The 23546-nt window shown below is 46.0% G+C and overlaps 1 protein-coding gene and 2 pseudogenes across 9 annotated transcripts in view; all 3 read left to right on the top strand.

Annotated features, from left to right (window-relative positions):
* Nucleotides 1-22618, top strand: part of Ermard (ER membrane associated RNA degradation) — a 30891-nt gene extending 8273 nt beyond the window's left edge. For 3 of the 9 annotated variants that reach the window (XM_023711998.1, XM_012514025.2, XM_023712000.1), the window contains 13 exons: nt 822-919; nt 1382-1518; nt 2305-2419; nt 3297-3399; nt 8832-8861; nt 10005-10073; nt 11534-11707; nt 13013-13096; nt 15531-15607; nt 16645-16767; nt 17113-17331; nt 18369-18482; nt 20241-22618. In XM_023711998.1, the coding sequence (XP_023567766.1) occupies nt 822-919; nt 1382-1518; nt 2305-2419; nt 3297-3399; nt 8832-8861; nt 10005-10073; nt 11534-11707; nt 13013-13096; nt 15531-15607; nt 16645-16767; nt 17113-17331; nt 18369-18482; nt 20241-20424 (1527 nt within the window). In that variant the 3' untranslated portion in view covers nt 20425-22618. Of the gene's footprint in view, nt 1-821; nt 920-1381; nt 1519-2304; nt 2420-3296; nt 3400-8831; nt 8862-10004; nt 10074-11533; nt 11708-13012; nt 13097-15530; nt 15639-16644; nt 16802-17112; nt 17332-18368; nt 18483-20240 lie in introns of those variants that run through there. The other 6 variants (XM_023711996.1, XM_023711995.1, XM_023712001.1 and 3 more) reach the window with 6 other exon arrangements.
* Nucleotides 13251-14558, top strand: LOC105741759 (annotated as a pseudogene).
* LOC105741760 lies at nt 13856-14412 on the top strand (annotated as a pseudogene).
* Nucleotides 22619-23546: the final 928 nt, after the last annotated feature.

Here is a 23546-nt window from a genome sequence, read left to right on the forward strand (position 1 = left end):
TGAAGACTTAGATGTGACTAGAAATGGTAGTGATAGATACCTTTTCAGTCTTCTAGCAGGCACATACACAGAATTTTTTTCTTTTGTCCCTCCCATTACTGGAGATTTAACCTGGGATCTTCACATTAAGCTACTAATACTCATTGCTCATTTTTAATTTTTTTAAAAATATATTTGGTACAGGGTCTCCCTCGCAGCTTGGCTGGTAGTGATCCTCCTGTTTTCAGCCTCCCCAGTGCTGGGATTACAGGTGTGCACCACCACACTAGGTCTCAGTGCCCAGCTCAGCGCACTTGGGTTTAGGGCCAGCGTGGCATGTGGTGCTAGGGATCAAGTCTAGTCGCTGCACTTGCCTAAGTAGGCATTTAGGCTGCTGAGCTATCTCCTGGCCCTTCATTTTTTAAATTTTGAAACAAGGCCATGCTAAATTGCCAAGATGACTTGAATTACTGACCCTCCTATTCAGCTTCCCAGAGTACTGAGATTACAGGCCTGTCCACCACACTGACTAGACACATAAGAGTAGTGGGGAACTGATGGGCAGCTGAAGCAGGTGGGCGGCTGAAGGCTGACAAGGAAGCCAGGGCAGCCTCATGCAGAAAGCTGTGCTGGCCAAACTAGTGAGCAGCCAGATTTGTTATTTAAAGATAAGAAACTATCATCAGAAACTCACTCTTATTATTACTACTTTCTGCCAGCCAAAACCGTTGGCTCTGTTAGCTCTAAGGGAGAAAGCAAATGTTGTCTCAGTATTGTACTGTTTTTTTCAACAATGCAATAGTTATGGAACCGCTCAGTGATTTACTGTTCCCCGGGGTTAGATGGATGTGCTCAAGGTCTTCATTGGCTCGCCCCGTGGACTCAACCTGAGGAATATTCTATGGCATGGGTTTGCATCACCTCAAGAAATTCCTCCAAAGTAAGCTGTTGAGTTTCCTTTTCTGAGCTATCTATGAGTTTATCTTGAGTTTCATCAAAGGGAAGGATGTATTTTTTGAAAAGCAGAGAAATGGTTTGCTTATGCGTGTTATCTGTCTGTCTCTGTATTTATTGATACTGGTCTCTCTTAAGTCACTAAGATGCCCAGGCTACACTCAAACCTGTAGTCCTTTTGCCTTGTTAATTGCAGAGTTGCCAGAGTGGGGACGGTGTGGTTTCAATATGTTATACCTCAGTGGCCTTTGAGAAGACAGTGGCCAGGTGTTGGCCTGGCAGAAATCTCAGGAGTTCTGAGATATGACTGTCCCTTTCAGCCACAGTAGTTCTTCATTTATGGAGAATTTTCTACAATTTAATAGTGCATTGTTTTCTTAATTTAAAGCCTTTTGTATGTGTTATTGTGTTCATTATTCTAACACATGTCTGTGGTCTTTTCTCCTAGATACTGTTCAACGCTGCTGTTGTTCACAGCTGGATTGGGTCAGTTACTTGAGAGTTATTGTCAACAAACTAAAGTCTCATTGGCTCATCGATCTTTTGTAACTCTTACAAACTTAGAAGAGTTAATTGTTTTTCCTGGCAAGTACTACATTTAATGTTTTCTCCCTTAATATATCTTTGTGAAGACATTTGTAAAGCTGGCCAGTAGCATCAAAACTTGAGCTCTAGAAGTGGACAAAGGCAAGATGCTTGGAGGTCGTTTGAGGGACTCATTAAATAGGAGCCCTTCCCACCACTCTGGGACTGCAGTGGGGACTCGACAGTCATGGCTGCGTGAATTCACATCATGGTAGAGCTAGGCTTTGGTGTTCCAAACCTTTAGGGCTGTTTGTGGTGGGTACTGTTGTTTCTCCTGTTTTTCTCCTACGGTCCATTGTTTTCACAGTCACGCCCCAATATAAAGGGTCGCCTACATTTTCTGAGAACATACTTCTCTTGGTCATTGTGCTCAGCTGCTTGACCCTGAACCCTACTCAGAGCTGATGTTATCTGAGTCTCTGCCAAGATGCAGTTGTCCATGTTCCACGTCCCCGTCCACAGCTCCCTGGCCATGGCACTGTGGCTGTACATCAGATGTCTTCCTCTTTGAGCAATGCACTGCCATGTGGTCAGGGTTCTTCTACCTACCGGATTTGCTCGCTCACAGCATCTCTCTTCAGTTACACTGATGAGTATGATTGTTTTAAAGATGTTTGCTTGGGCTGGTGGTATAGCTCAGCAGCATAAGTGCCTGTCTGGCAAGCGCAAGGTCCTGAGTTCAATCCCCAGTAGCAAAATGAACAAACAAAAATTAAATTAAGTTTAAAAATAAATAAAAAACCAAAAAGCCACAGCCACAGCTAAAGATGTTTGCTTATTTTGCAGATATCACTCATACGGTACTTTCGGTATTAGAAGAACTGATGATGAAATCTGCCTTTATATTAAAAATCATGTTGCCATATTGGGAAATTGCACTGATAAAGTTCAAAGCACACAGGTAACAGAAGGGGGGCTGGAGGCCCGGCCTTTTCAGTGCCCAAGCCTGTTCATGTGCTTGTGCTGTTAAAGTAGAAGTAAACATGGGGCTAACTCAAGTAGACTGAATATACAATACCTTCATATGATTATTCACAAGACTGCTCATAATTGTGTTTGAGGTATTAGGTGCTATCCTGTTGGTACAGCTGATAAAATTGTTTTTGGAAGCACTGAGGATTGGAGACAGGGCCCCTCTAAGTCACTAAGTTGCCCAGATTGGGCCCAACCTTGCAGTCCTGCTTCAGCCTCCCACAGTGCTGGGTTTACAGGTGTGCACTACCATCCATGACTTTAATATATGCTTTTCAGAATTTTTTTTTTTTTAGCTTTTACTAGAAGAGAAATATTGAATCCAGAATTAGTGAATTATGAAATGCAGTCAGGTATGCTAGGTCATCATCCTCCCATGGGAGCAAGTCTTCTGTAAGAACAGAACATGCATGACCTATAGAGACCAGGAGGACAAAGGAGTTGGTCTTTGTTCCTTTTCGGGTGACCTCATCCTGGTACATTCTTTTTTGTGCCTTGACAACCCACTGAAATTGTGGTGTTCTAAGTAGATTTAAAAAGTAATGGAATAAGTTAGGTAGATCTGTGATGATATGTTACTCTACTGAAGCTACTAAAAATTGTTCATCAAACATTGAAAATGCTTTTGAACTTACTACTCTTATGGACTTTTGAGTGTTTCTATTTTGTTTTTCTATTAGCAAGCAGTGTAACTTCTTTCTTTTGATACCATGTTTGTTGTATCCATACTATAGGCATTGTGATGATCATGCTGTTACTTATTTTTACAATGCAAATTTCTGCTGGGTTTTCCTTCAATATTGCAGGTTTGCTGACTGCACCATGTTGTTACTGACACAGCTGGAGGCGGGGCTTAGAAGAGTTTTTGCGGCAGTTAACAAATGTCCAGACACACTCTTGACCGCGGAGGTATATGCCCTTCTACCTTCTCGTATCAGTTATGATTGTTGTTGCTGTAATAACAGTTTTTTAGTGGCTAGATAAAAATTTTAAGAACTATACATCCCATCTTATTTGCCATCAGAGTGAAGGCTTCTTTATCATTTTTTGTGGCTTCCTATAACAATGATTTTATAGTGTTTATATTTATTGTAATTATTATCATTTGGGGGATATTTCCCAATACTCTGTTAAACTTGATGATATGAAGTAGTAGCACCTCACCTTCTGTAGCAGTAGCAGTATCCGTGGACCATCATTTTAGCCCCATGAGATGGTCAGAGCCTCTGGTGTTGGTGGCAGCAGGTGGACATGTCACCCAGGACCTGTGTGTTGATGACTCTTTGTCCCTGACACACCAAGGCAGACTTGGGCTTGACTTTCACCTTAAGTCGATAATGAGTCCTGAGCTTCACTTTATCTGCAGACAAAGAAAGGAGTGCCTTTCAAGGAAGTTGTAGGATTTAGAGATGATCTGTACAAGATACAGAATTCTGTGCCTGCCACGTTTCCCCGCCTCCTTCCACACGCACATGGACACACTTGCAGGCAAGCACAAACACATGAGTGGTGCGCACAAGCATGTGTGCATGCACTGTTGCTTCAGAGTCCCTGTGTGAGGCCTTGGCTGAGCCAGGCGTCACTTCCAGCTTCCAGATCCCCTCCTCTGGCTTGCAGAATCTCTTTTCAGATGCTTCATAATAGTTAAAATTAAATTTTGCTGCTGGTGATGGAGATGACGTAATCCTGTGAGTGCAGTGACGAAAACTGAAGCGCATTTCTGCCTCTCGCGGATGTGAGCAGGCTGAGACGGCAGCGTCCCCACTGCCTGGACTCACACTGTCTCTGCTCAAGCAGGCTGTGCCTGCCTGAACAGGTGACTCCTTCCACATGGCGCCTGCCAGCTCCATCTGCCATCTCATCTGCATTCCTCCTAGCAGGAGAAGAAACAGCACACTCCACAAAGTAGAAAACTTCCTAGAGGCAGGCAACCTGCTTCTCCTGACTACAGCGCATGTGCCTTGCTGCGGGGGGTGGGGGAGTGCTTCTGTGCGGCCGGGTGCTGGTGCCATGGGGGAGTGCTGGTGGGAGGCAGAGGAGGTGAGCACAGCGTCTGCCACACCCCTGCTCCCACTAGCTCGGCCTCCACACATGCTTACTCAGGACTTCAAATTTCCACCGTGAGAGGGCTTACACAGTCCTCTGCCCTAAGTTAATGCATCTGTAGTAACAGCAGTAATAAAAGATTTTGAACCTAACGAAAATGAAAGCTAACATATCAGAAGTTCTCATACACATGTAAAGCAATACCACTAACATTTTATGATACTAAATGCCAGGGATCCTGAGGCATTATTTCTGACATTTCTTAGGTCTCCAGAATTAGGTTTAGACCTATTTACTGGTACTTTTATATGTCTTTCCCTCTAGCATTTCAAGTCAACTTCATGTACAAAAGCTTGTTCTTTCCCATGGATATGTTACCAGGTATTCTGCTCTGTACCTCATTATCTTGTTTTTTGTTGACACCAGACTCTAGCTCCATCTGTGTTTGCCCTGGACACCATGTTCCTTGTCTACCCTGACCACATCTGGTTGTGTCCCAGAACCAAGAGGATAAAGCTAGGACTTCTCTCATGGCTCACTTTGATCTCCCTGTACTCAGTTGCAGGGAGTTCTGCTCAGAGCCTGTGTGGCCATGTGGAATCAATAGATCCTGCTACAGATTTGTTGTTTGACTGCACAGATAAATAGCATGCTTGTGTTCACACAGGCTGTAATTGACCAACGAATACCATGTTTTAGCCCAGACTTTTATCTAGAAGAAACCAGAAATTTATAGGGTTATGCATATGTGAAGGTATTTCATAAATCCCTTAGTGGTATTATTATTTATTGAATAGTTTTGTGGCGTACAATCTCTTCAAGCTCCAAAACATGAATTTTAGTAAGATTGGGCTATCATTCCCTTACTATAGTAAAGGCCTGAGACAACCAACTAATAAAGAGAAAAGGGTTATTTCTAGCATGTTGAGGCTCCTGTCCATGATCAGTTGACCCCATTGTTTTGGGGCCTGTAGTAGCACATTCTACGAGGTGCATGAAAGCAGAGATTGAGGTGGCCTTATTCCTGCTGAGGGCTTCCTCGAGGGACCCAAAGATGTCCCACCAACCCCTTACTTTCAAAGACTCCACTGCCCACCTCCCCTCAGTGCCATGCTGGAAGTGATGCTTCAACTCGAGGCCTTTACTGGACACGGAGATGCAACTAGAAGACTTTCTGATCTTTTAAAAGAATCGATATGTACAAACATGAAAGCTTTTTATATTAATGGGGTACTGCATGGCATTTTAAAATAACATTTGGTTGTCCTGCTTTCAGCCTCCCCAGCTCAGGGATTACAGGTATGCCACTATGCTTGGACTCTAGCTGGTTCAGCCTGCCCGGGGGGGCAGGGCTGGTGCATTATGTGGTGCCAGGAATTGGGGATCAAACCATGGATCCCTGTGCTTGCATACGCTTGCCTGAGGCAGTGGCTTAAGTCCACTGAGCTATCTCGTAGTCCCCTGTATGGCATTTTGATACAGATTTAAATCGTGTAATGTTCAAATCAGGTTAAACACATCTGCCTCCCAGTAGGCTTATGTGAGATTGGGCTTTTGGAAGGTAGTTGGATCATGGTAATGCTGACTGTACTCTCAGGTGGGAGCTGCTTAGAGGTGTGTTACTAAGGCTGTAGCTAGAAGGGTGCGTCTTACCACAGCTTCTCCTTTCTTCCACTCTCCGCTTTTTTTTTTTTTTTTTTTTTTTTTTTTTTTTTAATGGATTTGGTGCAGGATCTCACCACGCAGCTTGGACTCGTAGTGATCCTCCTGTTTTCAGCCTCCCCAGCACTGGGATTACAGGCATGTGTCACCACGCCCAGAGTTGGTCTCTGATTCGCATCCAGGGGCAGGGCCAGTGTGGCATGCTGAACTGGCCAGGGAGTGAACCCTGGTCCCTGCGCTTGCATTAGCAGTGTGCTAGTGAAAAAGTAAGAAAAGATCTTTTAAAAACAACTAGGATGCAGGAAAAAATAATTCAATACCTGCAGGACAATGCAAAGATGAACACCGTGAGACTAGTAGGCATCAATGAGAAGGAAGGAGTCAATACAAATGATATAAAAAGAATTTGGATGGAAGCAATAGCAGAAAACTTCCCAAATATGGGGAAATTATATTTGACAAATATGTGACATTCAGATAACTGAAGCATATAGAACTCCAAAGAACATCAACCCAATTAAAAACACACCCAGAGATATAATAATCAAGATCCCAGAAATTCAGCACAGGAACAGTATACTAAGAGCCGCTAAAGAAAAGAAACATCACATTTAGAGGAAACCCTATTAGGATATCGGAAGATTTCACAAACCATCAAGGCAAAAAAGAGCATAGAGCAAAGTACTTCAAGTCTTGCAAGAAAACAAATTCCAACCCAGACTGATATACCCTGCAAAACTCTCATTAAAGTATAATGGAGAAGTGAAATACTTCCATGACAACAAGTTAAGAATTTCATGATGACAAAGCCAAGCATACACAGACCACTAGAAGATGTTCTAGAGAGGAAGCAAAATGACCACAACTCCATGAATGAGAATGGAATGAACCCACCAAATAGGGCAAATGATTAAACACAGGAGAATAAGAGGTATACAAAAGCAGTCTTTCAGTTATTCTTTTGTATACAGCAGCAAGATACTTCCATCAGCATACTCTACAAATGGACTTCTCCTGCACCATATGTGTCATGATTCCACCTGGGTCTACAGGGTGGATTTCATGGAAATAGCAGTAGCTCAGTCCCACAAGTGATACCTGGCCACCAGTAAGTGTTATGGACATTATCCATGTCCACAACACGCTAGAACTTTGTGCTATATCCTATCCCCAAACTGTTAGAAGTGCTGGTCATTTATTTGTCATTCCATTCCTTATCTTTTATTCTTAGTAATTCTTTACTATCATGAAAACTTTTTCTTAGTTCAATTGTTTTGAAACATTTAATTTTTAAATAGTATTTAATTTTCTGAATATTGCTTAATCTTAATTTTTGTTTTAAGATTACAATCTTAAATCTATTTAAAAGACATGGTATGATATTTTCTCCTAGTATTAGAAACTTTAAAAAGTGTATTTCCATTTTCTATTGACTTTATATTACTTCTTCCCTATCTTTTATACATACACACACACATATATATGAAAAAATGTGTGTATAACCTGAATAAGATTGATAGTTTCATAGAAATCTTTAATGACCTTTTATTCTTCTTCTTCTTTTTTTTTTTTTTTCTTTTTTTTTTTGGTGGAACCGGGGATTGAACTCAGGCCCTTGCACTTGCCAAGGAAGCGTTTTTTCTACTGAGCCATCTCCCTGGCTTTAATGACCTTTTAAATGGGTTCATCTATTATATTTTTCATAGTCCTGCATAACTATCATTTTCAGAGCTTTTTATTCATCTAGGAGCATACAGCAACTTCTCTTGCCTTCTGAATTATGCTCTTTGTTATTTCTTATATGCTACATCTGGAGGTATTAGACTATTTCGAGTTTGTATAACTGGAAAATATTTTACTTCAGTTTTCAAAGGTATGTTTGCTAAGTATAAAATTCAAAGAGGACAGACCTGTTTTCTCCTTTCAGTCCTTTAATTATTCTAATTTCTTACACACTTAGTCTTTTTTTTTTTCTTTTCTCTTTCTGATGTGGAATAAGATGCTATTTAATTTTGTTCTTCCATGGCTAATTTTTTTTATGTATATGCTTTAATGATTTTTTTCTTTACAATAAGTTTTGGACAGTTTCATTTTTGTGTATCTGGGTATGATTTTATTCAAATTTCTTGTGCAAAAGGTTCATTTTTCTTGGAAATGTGTTATAGGTTCAACTAAATTCAGAATTTTTAAATCTTTAAATATTTACTGCCCACATCTTTCTACTTTGAGAATTCTAATTATATGAATATAAGTTTGTTAATTTTGACACAGAGTGAACTATTATATGACTGATCTGTAAATTCTTCATTTTTATTTTGGACAAATTTTATTGTTATATTCATTTAAGTTGGTAAATTATTTACAATGTACAATCTATAAAAAATCATAATAAAGCCGTGAAAGTAGAAAAAAATTAATTGGCATTGTAGTTGGAAAAAAAAAAGTTTGTTTCCAAAGGTGGGCAACCAGGTCCTCTACCTGGAGGAGGAGTAGAGTAACGGATGCTTTCCCTGCCACTGCCCCCCAGCTTTGTGGGTTCAGCTCTGTGCCTGTGAGAGTTCCCTTGCTTTAAATGTGCTACTCCATTGCACTTTGCATTAACTATTTCTTTTTATTTCCTTCCTTTTCTGCAGTCAACAACTCTTTATACTACCTTGGATGAAGTGAGTATACTTACAAGGCAACTTAAGATAAGAAGTCTTTAAAATACAAATTAGGGCCAGGGATAGTTTAGTGGCATAACCACCTGCCTGGCAAATGCAAGGTCATGAGTTCGATCCCTGGTACCAAAACAAAATAAAAGGATTAAAATACAAATTGAAACACAAAGTTATTGATCATAAGTCATATACTTACAGGAAAACACTGATAGTAATATAAGCAAGAAATGTTTATACTTTCAGATTAATTTTGAGACTAATACTCTACTTTCTAAAGTTACACAAAACTGAAAAATTGGGAAACATCAAAGATGCTTACATTTTTGGCTATACTTAGAGATGTACAATTTTAGGCTTAGGATTAATATTGTTTATCTTTGCATGTGACATCTAACTCAGCTATTGCTGTTTGCTTTTAGCATGTGCTGATACTTAATCTGCACATTGGGGTTGTGATTCCAAAGTGAAACCTAGAAGGGAAAGAATTAAAGTTGAATATGTCTGTGTTGCCCATCGAGTGCAGGGCTTCTGACTGTGTGCCCTGGTGCCTGAGCAGTGACAGAACTGTTGGGAAAGCCAGGGGCAAGGCTGCAATGCGGCTTTGGGCCCTTTACAATGACCGTGAAACTCCTAAGTGACTGCAGTGAAGCATGCCTGCAGGCGGTTCATTGTAGTGTAAGTGCTCACTGTTGTTTCAGGGACCGATTTGTCTGGAAATTTGAAGATTAAATTACAGTTGTAGTGGATGCATCTGCACTGGGTCAGTGGCTGGAACTGGGTCAGAGCTGTTTGGCTGCAAAGTCCCAGGTGCTGCCAGCTTCGATGATGCATAGGGAAGTGCCTCTGTGTTAGTTACAAACAAAATGAAGCGTGAACAGTCTTAAAATCATAGCAGCTACCATTCAGAAAAACTTTGCAATCAGTATGATAGCTTTAAGAACATGTGTATTTTACCTTTGTGTGTCTGTGAGCAAGACAATGTTGGGAGTGTGTGTCAGTTTAACAGTGTGTTTATTTTATTTTTTATTTTTTGGTGGAACCAGGTATTGAACTTAGGCCCTTGCACTTGCCAGGGAAGTGCTTATTCCACTGAGCCATCTCCCTGGCCCCCTTTGTGTTTATTTTAATTTAGTTTTGGTGTTCTAGATACTGGCCAAACACTTGACTGATGGTAAAATCAACCAGCTGCCAGTTTTACTTGGAGAGCCTGCTATGGTAAGTTCTGGGCCCCAAACAGGATGCTCACACTTGCTAATGTATTTGTGCTTCTCTATAAGAGTAACCTGGACTGTGCTTAGGAGCAATCCTGAGCCACTGCCAAGTGTCAGCCTTATCCTCTGCCACAGAGCTTGCTGCCCTGCACCTCATCTGGGGCACTGTGCTTGATGCTGGGAATTTAGATCCTATTTTAAGTCCTACTGACCTCGCTTCTTTGTTCCTAAGCATTTTGTGCATTTGTTGCTTGTGTCTGTGCTGTAGAAAGTTGTATATTTACTTGATGAAATGTAACAGTTGTCAGATTTGACAAAGAAGATTGAGGATGGAAGATTGGATGAAAAAATTTAATTATTTAGAGCCATCTTTTTTTATGTGCTGATTGTTACAGGGTCTCTATGCAGCTTGGGCTTGCAGTGATCCTCCTGCTTTCAGCTTCCCCAGCATTAGGATTACAGGCGTGTGCCACTCTGCCCCAACTATGGCCAGCTCAGCCCGCCCTGGGGGCAGGGCTGGCGTGCCATGTGGTGCTGGGGATTGAATCATGGATCCCTGCGCTTGCCTAAGCAGGCTCTTTAGTCCACTGAGCTATCTCCTCAGCCCCCACTGAGCCATCTTCTATTGCTCAGGGTTGTTTTTTAAATATTTTATTTATTTATTTATTTTTATTTATGTTTTTAGCTGGCTCAGTCTAGGGCTGGCACAGCACGTGGTGCCAGGGATTGAATCTCGGTCCCCTGTAGCTGCCTAAGCTTGCATAAGCAGGAGCTTTAGACCACTGAGCTATCTCACTGGCCATTTTTTTATATTTTATAAAGCTATTGCATACTGTTGTGGGCTGCAAGTAGGTATTTATTCCTTCTGAGTTAGCAGACTTAGGTTTGGTTCCTAGATTCCTTAGCTCCCTAGACATTCTATTCTCCCTCCAGAGAGCAAGATGGCTGAACCAGTTCATCTGATACTCTTCTCTATTTTGAGCCTCTCAGTCTCTCTGCCTACCAGCAGTGTTCCCAGGTCCAAAGTTTTCTGACCTCCTTTCCCTGTAGTGTGAAGAGGAGGAGGGAGGGTGTTGTTAAAGGAAGAAACGGCTGTCCTCATCAGCTTCAAAGATGGAAGTGGGCACAGACAAGCCAGGAGGGAGGAGGAGACAGTGGTAGAAGGCCTCTGCTCAGACACATGAGAGCGGCATCTCTTGTGCTGCCTTGGAGAAGTTTGTTTCCAGAGTAGACAGCCAGGTCTTCTCTGTGGAGGTGGGGAAGAGTAACCGAGGTGGCTTCACTTGGCCCTGGCAGCTCCTGCACGGTGCTGGGAGGGAGCATGGGCTCCTGGGTAGTTGAGGCCTCCCGTGAGGCTCCCTTCCCCGGGCCCACCCAGTGTGTTGGGGCCACCCTCCTCAGAGTCTTATGCGTCCCCTTCTCTTGCCTAGAACACTAACGAAACCTTTTCTCCCTTTCTGAAAGGAATTCCTCTGGGATTTCCTGAACCATCAGGAGGGTCCCCGTATTCGTGACCACTTAAGCCACGGGGAAGTCAACTTACCTGAGTTTCCAGAGGAGGCAGCGAGCCAGTTGCTTGCATTTTCTGTTGTGCTGCTATTGCGATTCTCTGATGCAGCAGTGCTGTCCGCCGTGAAGGTACTGCATGAGGAGCACAGGCGTCAGCGGGCACCACAGCATTCAGCAGAAGCAGCGCATAGTTCATGTTTCAAATGCAATTAACTCTAAATCATCTTTTGTGTGAGCTGCAGTATACTTCCCTTGCACAAGTATTTGCAAGTTGGAAACATGTATCAGTCAGTACAGTTGAAAAGAAAATGATTTAATTCATTTCTTACATATGGACCTTTGATTTTTAATAGCAGAATGGTGTTGAAAAGCAAAGAACAAATTATTAAACCTAATTAACAAAATATTAGGAAACCCTGCACTGAAATCTGTGTGCCCTGCAGGGATATCCCCTGAGGTACCGTGTGCCCGTCACCTGCACGGCATGCTCCTGGGTGGTCTGTCTGCAGGGACACAAGGACAGTGGGCACCTTGGAAGCTAACTTGTCACCACTTTAGTCATTTGTTCTGGACTGTTACGAGTTCCGGACAGGTAGTTACTGCTTTTACAGTTGTTCAGCTATCCATTCTCTTTGTTGCTGTTGGTTTTCCTTTGTCTGTTTTTATTTTCCTGTTATATAGTTATATCAGCTCCAGATAATGTTATTTTTATTCTTTCTGAAATACAGATATAGGATTTGGCAGTTAAATGTTTTAGCCATATAAGTCCCTTTTAGTTGTGTTGAATTAAAATGAGATATATTGCACATAAAATTTTTACAGTTTGCAGTCTTTTGTTTTTATGCATTTGCAGTTTTCTGGAGGGTATGGGCTTCATAATTTGTCATTGCTGCTAAGGGGCCCTTAATCATTTCATAGACATTTTTTGCTTAATGACCAAGTCCTGGTCCTGCGACTGGGCAGTTGAATGCAGTGGTTGATAAATGAGGAATGGTGTGCAGCACGTACGGTACAGTATTCAGAACAGAGGAGGCCCCAGCTTGCTGACCGTGCTAGTATCTGCATAACTTACATGCAGACCGTCATGTGCCACAGAACAGCTACAGTTCTGCCCTGTCCAGTGCAGTCAGCAGAGCTTACAGTGTTGCCTAAGCAAGGTGTGCTGCACCAAGAAGGACACTGAGGCTGTCCACACAAGAGGTACAGATCTGTATCCCAAAAAGATGGGCTGTGTGTCCGAAGGGCCATGCTGTAAGCCCAAACAGTTAAACTAGGAATATCTGCAGTGGCTGTGATTTGACTACTGGGCCCAACCTATTTTGATGATGTTTTACTGCAGAGTAACTGAGAAAAGATAAAGAGAAGTGAAGATTGTAAATTATCATTAAGAAGCCTGACCAGAACCTGTGACGTTATCTGCTTTTTCTGAACTAGGAGGAGGCAGCAGTAAGGCTGCTGCTGAGGATTGCCGAGGACTACCATTCTCGCTGCCATCCAGCGTTTCAGCTCAAAAAGCAGGTAAGCTGGCTTTTTCTTAGCACCATCTGCTGATGGGGCCGCTTCCTGCTCCTCCTGTGCTACTGCCCCTGAGTCCCTCCCTGCACAGCTCTGGCTGCTTGACTCCACAGTAGCCGCTGGTTTTTGGCCTTACCTGCAACATGGCAGACCTTGACAACTCGTAGTTAAAAGAGTGATTGCTCTCAAAAACCTTCAGTTCGACATGCACAGTTAGAATCCAAATGCTATGAGGAATTCGTGATCTTGAAGATGCTGTTCTCTGTCAGCCTCTATTTGATAAGCGATTTGAGCTTGTTAATACATCTTATGAACCCCCAGAAGAGTGTGAATGGAAGCCTGAATAGGAAGATGGAATTTCAGAGGAGCTGCAAGAAAAGGCCAACTTCGAAGATGAGGAAAGCAAAGGCCGTAAAGGATTTCCTGAATTTCGGTTGGCTGTTTGGAAGAGTGTTCACTTGCTCAGTGAGGTGGTTCAGAAACACCATGACCTGTCCCCAAACACTGAAAGGACATCCAGGTAAAGTTCTCAGCTGCAGGCTGGCCTGTGGGCTTCGTCTCAGCATTTCTCTTTGAACCCAGTGAACATTTCACAAATGAACTGTTGACAAAGACATGCAGCAGGAGATCCGAACCAGATGATTCTGACGCCTTTCATTTGACAGACAGAAGTTGTGTGCTGTCCACAGTGCCAGATAGACTGGGGAAAAGGAAAGACTACCACTTTGAAAACCATTAAAAAGAGGCAGAAACCGACCCACGGTGTGTCCTGCATCAGCACCATGAGCCACACAGCCCAGACCATCTTCTTCCAGGCAAACATCAGCCTCCCCCCAAACTATGAAAAGATGCGGGAGAAGCATGAGGTGGCCGTGCTAGGGGCCACCCAGAACCTGGTTCCCGCAACGTCCACTGTGATCATCATCCGTAGTGACACTGCTGTGCCTGACCATGTGGTCTGGTCCCTCTTCAACATGATCTTCATGAACGCCTGCTGCCTGGGCTTCATAGCCTTCGCCTACTCCATAAAGTCTAGGGACAGGAAGATGGTGGGTGATGTGATCGGGGCTCAGAGCTACGCCTCCACCGCCAAGTGCCTGAACATCAGTGCCCTGGTCTTAAGCATTGCTCTGACCATTGGCCTCATCGTTGTGTTTGCCTTCACCTCCGTGCAGTTGTTCAAGGCGATATCTGACCTTCAGGGCCACTAGTTCTGCATATCCTTCCCTGCACAGCTTCCCTCGCCTTGGGCTGGGTCCTGTCCTGCAACCCACACACTGATCAGCTGTCCACAACTGGGATCAATAAAGTGTGCATGTTCAAAAAAGAGACAGAAACATAAGAGATGTGGGACAGTTCATGCTATGACTAAAACAGTTCAGTGATTCCTTCTATAATTTTTGTGCTCCTCCTAAGGTTCCTGAGTGGAGATCTGGACTATGATGCTAAAACTATATTGTGTTAGACCTTGAAGTCAGCGTGTTGTTTGCATGCTGTTCCATCACTGGACTCATAACCAGTATTCCTTGTCATGATTTTGTGCTTGTCAGGGAGTCATTACAAGGACAGAACTTTCCTCCAGTACCAGTGCTTTGACACAGTAAAGTGGAGAGGAGGGCCTCCCAGCCAGAATGTGCCTGGTCTCCTGGGTTTGGGTGCCAAAGCTAGCCCCCCTGTGTTCCATGCTGGCCTTTTCCAAAGCCTGGGGTCTCTCTTCCCGTGCTCCCTGGCATCCTTTTCTGAAACCCAAGCATCCCTCATTTTCCCTGCAGTCCTTTTCTGAGGCCAGGGTCCCCCCTCCTGTGCTACATGGCATCTTCTGTGGCTGTAGATAATCCCATACTTTATAAGGTATTTCTGTGGCTATCACTGCTGCATAACCTATTATCCATCAAGAGGTGTCCATAGCTACCATTTAGTTGTTCTCATCGTGGGTCAAAAATTTGAGGAGATTCTGCCAAGAGACCTGTCACATGGGCTTTAGCTGGTGTGATGGGTTGTGGTTCTTCTGAGCTCTGCAGGTTCCTATCCATGTAGGCTAGAAGCTGGTATATGGCGTCACAGCAGGCTCTGCCTGAGTTGCGTGACACAGACAGCCAGAGCAGGAGCACATCAGGGGCACCTCTGTCATCCTCTTGGTCACACTTGCAGTTCAGGGGAGGATATAGGTCCCATCTCTCAGATGAGAGTGTGCGAAGGATTGTGGCTGTGTTCACAGCCTCAGAGTTATCTGGCAGGTGGGCTCTGTTGCTGGAGCAACTCTTCCTCATGGGAACACACTGGATTCCTGAGCTACATCTGGTTTTCACATGCAATAGGATTTGTAAGAATTTTACAGGTAATACCTTCTAGAAAGCATTTTAACATCTCTATAGGTAGGGACATGTTTTCTGGGATATTGTAAACTCTTTAAAAGCAGCTCTGTGCTTCCTCTCAGGTGCTGAGCTGTGAGGAGAGCGTCAGGAAGTGGCCTCTGCTGCCTTGGCCAGAAGAACCCTGTCAGGAAGCAGCCAGGTACGCTGTCTTGGGCTGTGTGGCCCTCGAGGTTGTCAGCTGCTGTGGTGTCGGAAGGATGCTGGGGCCCGTGCGAGAGGGCTTGTTGGGCCCGTGAGCTGCTATAGGCTGGGAGAGCCTGAGGCCCTGTGGCTGTGACCTGCAGACAGCACAAGTCTCAGGGCTCTGTGGGGAGGGTGATGGCATCTGCAGAGAACTGCTCGGGAGAGAATGAGAGGAGTCTGGCTTGGTGGCAGTGCCTGTAATCCCAGCTGCATGGGAGACTGAGATTGGAGAATTTAAGTTTGAGGCCAACTTGGGCAATTTAGTGAGACCCTATCTCAAAAAGGGATGGGATAAGGACTTGGCCTAGCATAGCTGATTCCCTGGGCTCCTTCTGCAGTACCACTGAAAACAACAGCAAACAGAGCAAAGAGGGCTAGAACCCCGGAGGGCGGGTAGAGGCACAGATTTCAGATCAGGGGGTGTAGCAGACACACTTACGTGATGGGAATAGGTTTAGGGTGACTTGCAGATCACCTTCTGTCCACGTAGGACACCACATATTATGTATTTACCACTCTATGATGGTGGCCATTTCCATTTTTTAAAAATTTCAAAGTGCTGGGGCTGGTGAGATGGCTCAGTGGTCTAAAGCACCTACTTAAAACAAGCTCAGCAAAGCACAGGGACCACGGTTCAATCCCCCAGCACCACATGCCAGCCAGCCCCGCCCCCTGGTGGGCTGAGCTGGCCACACACACACACACACACACACACACACACACTCTAAAAAAAATAATAATAATAATAAAAAAAATTTAAAAAAAAATTTTCAAAGTGCTAAAAAAAATAAATTTCAAAGTGCTGTTGTCTTTAATATGCAAATGAAAGACAATTTACTTTTTAAGATTTGAAAACAATACCATCAGCATCCATTTTCACTTTATATTTGGGGAAGCTAAATTTTAAGTTTATTGTTTGTAAATTATTTTGCATAGGTACTAATGTAGGCATTTTATTATTACTGTGTGTCTTTAAATATTTTATGTTTTTAGGTTGGAAGATACTGAAACAAATGCCTGCTACTCCTTAATTACAAAAATTTTGCATGAGCTCTGTCACCATGTGCCTGAGAATCATCGTGTTCTCAGTGTCTTCGATGACCATCCTGCTGAGGAGTGAGTGCAAGATAGGTGACAGAGTTAAACCTCAGTAAGCAAATAAGGATAGCACATTTAGCAGTTTTCTGTTTCAGATTTCAGAAGCTCGGTGGCAGTGTGGTGCCCTTGGCAGAATTGTCAGATAGGGCTGGGGTGCTGTGCACATGCTGGTGCCTCTGTTGGGACACAGTACTGTTCTGCTCCTGCAGTTCGACATTACTGTTTAATCCTCACCATGTATCTCCCACCCAATTTGGCCTGTGCCAAGCGGGGCAGCCCATCTGGGCGTGGGTCTGGCAGCAGTGCCCTGGGGATGGGACTCTTTCCCTGAAGAGAAATCCTTTCCCTTGCTGTCTCTCACAGGTGGTCCCTGCTGCTCGGTGCGCTCTGCAGCACACAGGTCTCCATGCTTTTCTGCCCCAGGGCTGTGCTCGAAGTGCTGGCTGTGCTCCGCAGTGTCGCCTCCCACTGCCAGCAGGTATCCCGCCAGGTGGCCAGCTCCTTGCAACTGAGGCACCGGCAGTGGGAGGAGCGGAGGCTGCACTCCCGGCAGAGACAGAACTACCTGAGCATGCGTGCCAGGTGGGCTGGGGCAGGTGTGGGAGGCGGCTGCATGCAGTTCTGGTCTTGACGTAATCCCCTACCCTTCTCAGGTGGCACGTCCTTTGTATAATACGGTTTATGAGTTCGGTATACAGAAGTAGGGGTTGCATCTACCCAAGCGCATGCGTGGCCATACAGCCTAGCGGCTAAAGTTGGATTTGTTTTTTGTTTTTTTTTTTTTTAAACTTTACTTTTTTTTATTTTTATTTATTTGAGAGAGAGAGAGTGTGTGTGTGTGGCCAGCTCAGCCCACCAGGGGGCGGGGCTGGCTGGCATGTGGTGCTGGGGGATTGAACCGCGGTCCCTGATGCTTTGCCAAGCTTGTTCTAAGTAGGTGCCTTAGACCACTGAGCCATCTCTCCAGCCCCCTAAAGTTGGATTTGTGGACCTTACTGCTTCTTCACCTGACAGCATGTATTTTGGAATGTGCTACACTCCTAAGAAAAGACCATTTTGGAAAATTTCTAGAATTTGGGTTGAGTGGGTGGGGTTCCCTGTGCTGGTGATAGAAATTGGGGGATTGCTTTTGGAGATGGTTTGGCTTATACTCCTGGGGTTGGTGAGGTAGGCCATTATGTCGCTTCCTGCCCAAACAGAGCAATTTTAAACATCTTTACCAGTTTTAAGGGGAAAGCTGAATTTTTACGTTAGACTTTTTCTGAGTCAGTAGACATTGAACACACTTTCATGTTGAAGTCTTTTGTCTCTTCTCTAAAAGCTCTTTACTGAGCTTCAGGTAGTGTAAGCTGTGCTGAGGACTGGGAGCCTCGGTGAGCCCTTGTCCTGGCTGGGCTGTGAAGTGCAGGCTGGCCTCGGGCCAGAGATGGGGCTGGGTCAGGCTGTGGACCCGCTGCCCTGGTGCACAGACTGGTGAGGGTGGGTGGAAGGCCAGTGCCCAGTGCCTGGGGTCTGGAGACCACATCTGGGCGCGTGGCCTTCCGGATGCTCCACAGTGATTTTGGTGGGGGGAGGTGTTTGTGTTTGCCAGACTTTCATTGCCCTGTGTCTGTTTCCAGTGTTAGGCTTCTGTCTCCTGCGCTTTACCTGATCTTGTTGCTCGTTGCACTAGAATTGGTCAGCGTTCATTCTGTCCATGGAAAAAATACTTGTGAATATCAGCAGTATCTGAAGTGAGTATGTGATGTTTGCCAGAAAGCATGTGTCAATAATTTTTAAATAATTTCCACCCCTAATCAATAGCCTGTGGAAATGTTTTAAACACCCTTCCCACACACAGCTGCACAGATTCTGGTGGGTCGTAGCCGACCTTTGTGGTCTCGGTGCTGGTAAGTTTCTGGACATTGGATTTTTTTTCTTTATGTGGTACCAGGGATCAAACTCAGGGCCTTGTGCTTGCCACGCAGACTCTTAAGCCACCGAGCTAGCTCTGGAAGTTTGTGGGCATTTGAGACTGGTACCCACATGGGCATATTTCTCAAAATGGGTATAGGTTACATGGGAACCTTCCAGATTTCCGCAGTTACGTGGCACTCGGGTACAGACTGCGTGAGCCTTGGGAGGTGGTGTCAGCAGACCTGAGGTACAGTCTGAGCCCCTTGAGGGCAACATCAACTGTCTTGGGCTGAGGCCTGCAGCCTGGGCCGCGGAGCAGACCCTGCTGAGTCCAGATGGCTCAGGTCCAACCAGATTTGTTGTGTACAACTAATCACTTCCAATGCGGGAGGAACGGTATGCAGACCCAGGGATCCATAAGCGGATAACCCCTGTGTCACCCACTTCACATGAACCCAGAGGTCCACAGCTGAGCAGCCCTCAGACAGACCAGCCCACGGAGCCCCCTGTGCTTAGGTGTAGCTGCTGTCATGGAAACCTTGTCCCACATTCTGGAAGTTCTTGATGTCCTTGTTGGTCTAAAGCAGTGATGGCGAACCTTTTAGAGCTTTCAGTGATACAGATAGTCAGCTGTGGCACGCGTGCCCTAGTTCGCCACCCTGGCCTGAGCTAATGCTTTGTAGGTGGGAGGCATATCGCTGCAAATTTCAGATGAGCGGGAAAACACAACTGCAGCATTGGATGGACACTACGCCCAAGGAGGGTGCGGTGTCCTCCATGGAGGAGGCTCTCAGCTGAGCACCTTTGGTGCTCCAGGTGTGCCTTCTCTGGTGGGAGTGCCTGCACACTGCCACAGCCCTGGCTTCCACCGGCATGTACCAGTAGCACCCCCTAGCTGTGGCAGCAGAAGTGGGTTAGGCATGGCTAGCAGTCCTGAGGACAGAACTGCCCACTCCCCAAGACCAAGTCCCACTCCCCTAAATGAGGGTCCTGTGGTTTGTGGTTCAGTGTGTTGTTACTATAACTCTCAAGTTTGAGCTTTGGGAAAGTGAGAATGGCACTCTTACTAGTTAACAGATAACTTGCAGTCGTCCTGAGGCCCCTTCAGGGAGAGACTCCTCTAAGGCCTGACTGTCTCACAGTGGCTTGGGTGGCTGTGGGAGGCCCTCTCACGGCGGGGGGTGTGTGCAGGCATGCAGATGTCTTCGCAGGCCAGGCCAGGCCAGCGCCTGCATCCATGTGTGGACTGAGTGCCTGTCTGGGTTAGTCTGGTGTGGAGGTCCTTTCTGGGGTTGCATTCTGTCACTTAAAAGTCTCATGGCTGGATTTGAGAGTGTGTATGAAAAGGTGCTGCTTTTATATAAAACCTCCAGAATCTCATCCGGGTACTGGTGACATGGCCCTCTCAGCAATTTTATATTTCCTATAATTTGCATTCTGTAACTGCATCTTGTCCATATTTCTTTTTCTGAATTCATAGATAAAAATGAAGTCACGCTCAACTCTAGGAATAATTCCCAGAGTGTTGAGAAGACATTTGAATGCACATTGCGTGTTACTGTGTTGACACAGGTCAGTTCCTCTTCTCTTGACAGGTTCTGTAAGTCAGTCTTGCAATATTCTGAGAACCTTGAGGCCTACACCAGACCGGAGAAGAACAAATGGAGAGAAACCATCGGTCTTACACATGCAGCTTTGATGAAAATTTGGACTTTTACTGAGAAGAAACAAATGTTAATACATTTATCCAAGAAATCCACAAGTAAAGCAATCTTATGAAAACACTTATAAAGTCAAGATGTTTGGATTGTAACAGAAGCTGAGACAGATTTTAAGAGCTTGTAAACTGACTGTCCAATGGGGGTGTAGATTTGAAGGTCAAGTTGTGTTTGTGCAGCTCTCTGCTGCACTCTCCTGAGCAGCCATTCTGGCTGGCCTCTGTGGTAGCCAGGTCCCTGAAACACGTTTTGGCTCCCTGTCCTCGTAACATCGGTGAAGGAAGGTTCCAGCTGTTTCTCACCCAGCCAGGTACATAGAAAGCTCCTGTTGCTGATGCCAGCTCCTCAGAAATCACTGTGGCCAGTGGTTGTGCCGGACCAGCCTCTGGGACAGGGCGGGTAGATTTGGTGGAGGTTGCACAGGGATGCGTGATGTACACACGGGAGCCAGGTCCTTGGCATGCTGCCTCAGGGACGCATGACTGCCACGCACATGATGCCAGGCGCTGTTCCCTCAGGATGCAAGACCTGTGCGTGGTGTCTGCATTAGGAGCCCATGACTTACATGTGGTGCTGGGTCTTCAGTGCACTGGCTTGGGGGCGGATGAGACGCACGTGATGCCTGGTCCTCAGGGATGGTGCCCACGCACAGGACGCCATGATCGGTGCCGCCTGCCTCCCATTTCTTCACCCGGTGGCATAGGCTGCGCCCATGCAGTATGTTGTCCTTGGTGTATTCCGGTGGAGGTGCAATAATGCCTTTGCTCCCATCATGTGGCGTGAAGCCACATTTGAAAGGAAAGGGCTACTTTTTGGCTAAACGATGTCTCCCCCTTGTGTCCCCCAACTAAGGTGTGATTTGGTGTCCAAACCACTTAAATGTTCTTTCCATCACACACTCCCATTTTAGCAGCTGATTCTGATTCTTGCCTGAGCCTTATTTGTTAGTTACTAGCTGATTTTCTGTTGTTAGTATGAGGGCTGCAACATTGTGATTTTCCTCTGAAGAAGACAGTTTCCAGCACAATTAGCACATTAATTAGTGTTTCCTGCCAGAAATGAAGCCTGTCACCCAACACATCTGATAAGCACTGTGCGGGTGGCTTGTGGGGGAGGCCAAGCATTCCGACTTTGCGCAGGACCCGGACTTGCTTGCTTTGGAGCTCATTGGAAGATAAGCCAGCTGAGCTGTGTGCTGGTTCATCTTACACTAACACTGTTGGGTGCGCTATGCGCCAGGCCCTCGACCGTCACTGAACGCACAGATAAGGCCTGACCTGACTTTAGACCACAGCCCTGCTGTCCACGTCTGGCTAGGTCTTCAGAGGAAACGGTGGTCAGAAACCAGTTGTGCTGGCACCGAGGTACAGTCCCCGCACCAGGAAGCTTTCACGGCTGGAGCCACATACTGAGATCCTGTGTGAAAAAGAAGTGAGAGGAAAACTTAGGCAGACAATGAGCCTGAGCCATCTGCGCTCGCCCTCCTCAGCCTGTGCCCCGAGCTCCCTCCTCTGGGTTTTCCCCGAAGTGGGTCCTTTCAGCAGATCCTCACATCTCTGCCACTTACAGCCCCAGGACACTGGCTGCTCAAGGAGCCAGCTGTGCAGGAAGTGGTAGCACAAGGTAAGCCTGGGGTAGTCCCAGGCCCACGGGCTAGCCACACCCTGGCAGAGCTTGTGGCATCATGGTTTACTAGGTTCACAGCTTGCTAACTCCTGGCAGTCAGCAAAGCGCTGGTAAAGACAGCAGCTAGCTGGCTAGACTGATGTCGGATACAGTGAGGCAGTGCTTGGGAACGCTTCCCTGGTCCCTCAGAGACCTGTAAATGCTAGCTCTTACCGGACGGTCACATATGCTGCAAAGAAATTACTCGGATCTCCGGAGTATGTCCAGAGGATGCTGGTTTCTCTCACAGAAGCAACCGAATTACCTTTGTGCACCTTTGACTTGTCTGAGCTCCTGCACAGCTTTGGTCGGGGAGCAGCAGCCAGTCCTGTGTCCTCACCTCAGGTCCAGGCCAGCGCAGCTAGTGGTTCTGCTGAGGAGTGCCTGTTGAGCCATGGCTGCGCACCCCTGGTGCCTGGCAGTCCTGCTGTCTGCTCACACCTGAATCAGGCAGGTGCCGGGTGTCTGCAACTGGTACGTCTGCGTGTAGCTGTCGGGACACAGCCGTCAGTGGAAATGGGTCCCCGGCTAAGCAGAGTGCTGCTGGGGGCTCATGCACATTGGCTTTTTTTTTACCAGTTTGGAGAAGCTGCTCTCGCAGATGGGTTTGGATTCCTGGGGCACAGTGCTGCAGAGGCCTCTGCCAAGGGAGGGCACGCGCTCGCACTTGCGTTCCCTCTGGTAAGACATGGGGTGGCGCTCTTCGTTCAGCAATGCCCTAGGTTGGCCTGCAGGAGAGAGTAGCTTATGAGGAAGATGAAAGGCTGTGGGAAGGCAAGTGGCTTCAGGATCATCCTTTCAGGGAAAATATATTCTGCCCTTTCTCCGTAGGCTGTGGATGATAGAAGTCAGGTTCCCTTACATGGGAAAAGTGAACCATTGGGCCAGAGGACAGTGGGACATCACCCTCACCTGACAAGTGAGACTTCCACACGTTTATTTATGTGCTCATGAAAGGTGAGGACAGACATCTAAATCTTCTCCCATCTGAGGGAAGCCTGGGTCTGCAGGTGCGCTGTGGCAGAAGAGCCGTGGAATGGGTCAGTAACATGGCCTCTGGTGGTCATGAAAGATGAGGGCGGCCCGGGTCATTGTCATCAGACCATGGTCCTTTGTAGATCCATCCGCTTGCTGGAGGGAAAGCCCTTTGTTTAAGAAACCGCACTGAGCTCCTGCAGAGGGCCAGGCAGGCTGCAGATCAGTGTGGAGACTGTCCCAACAGCTCATCTTCCCAAGGCACAGTGCATTCCCTTGGCATCGCTGGAAGTATGCCAGCGCTGCTGTGGAGAAGGGAGCAGGGCCGTCTGCCAGACGTGTGAGGGCCCATTTGCGCGGCCCCCCCAGGCTGCCAGAGGAAGCTACACTGGGTGGAAGGGAATGGTTGTGGTTGGGTTTATAGCATACTAAATAGTCTTAATAAGAGTAAGTCACTGTGCCACTTGCATGTCCGCGAGCTTTGGAGGAAGACCCGAGTCAGTCTTCTTGTGGTTCCCACCTCTGGATTTCCCAGGGACTGCG

This window comes from Octodon degus, unplaced genomic scaffold, assembly GCF_000260255.1.
Source record: "Octodon degus isolate 3935 unplaced genomic scaffold, OctDeg1.0 scaffold00022, whole genome shotgun sequence".
Taxonomy (NCBI): domain Eukaryota; kingdom Metazoa; phylum Chordata; class Mammalia; order Rodentia; family Octodontidae; genus Octodon; species Octodon degus.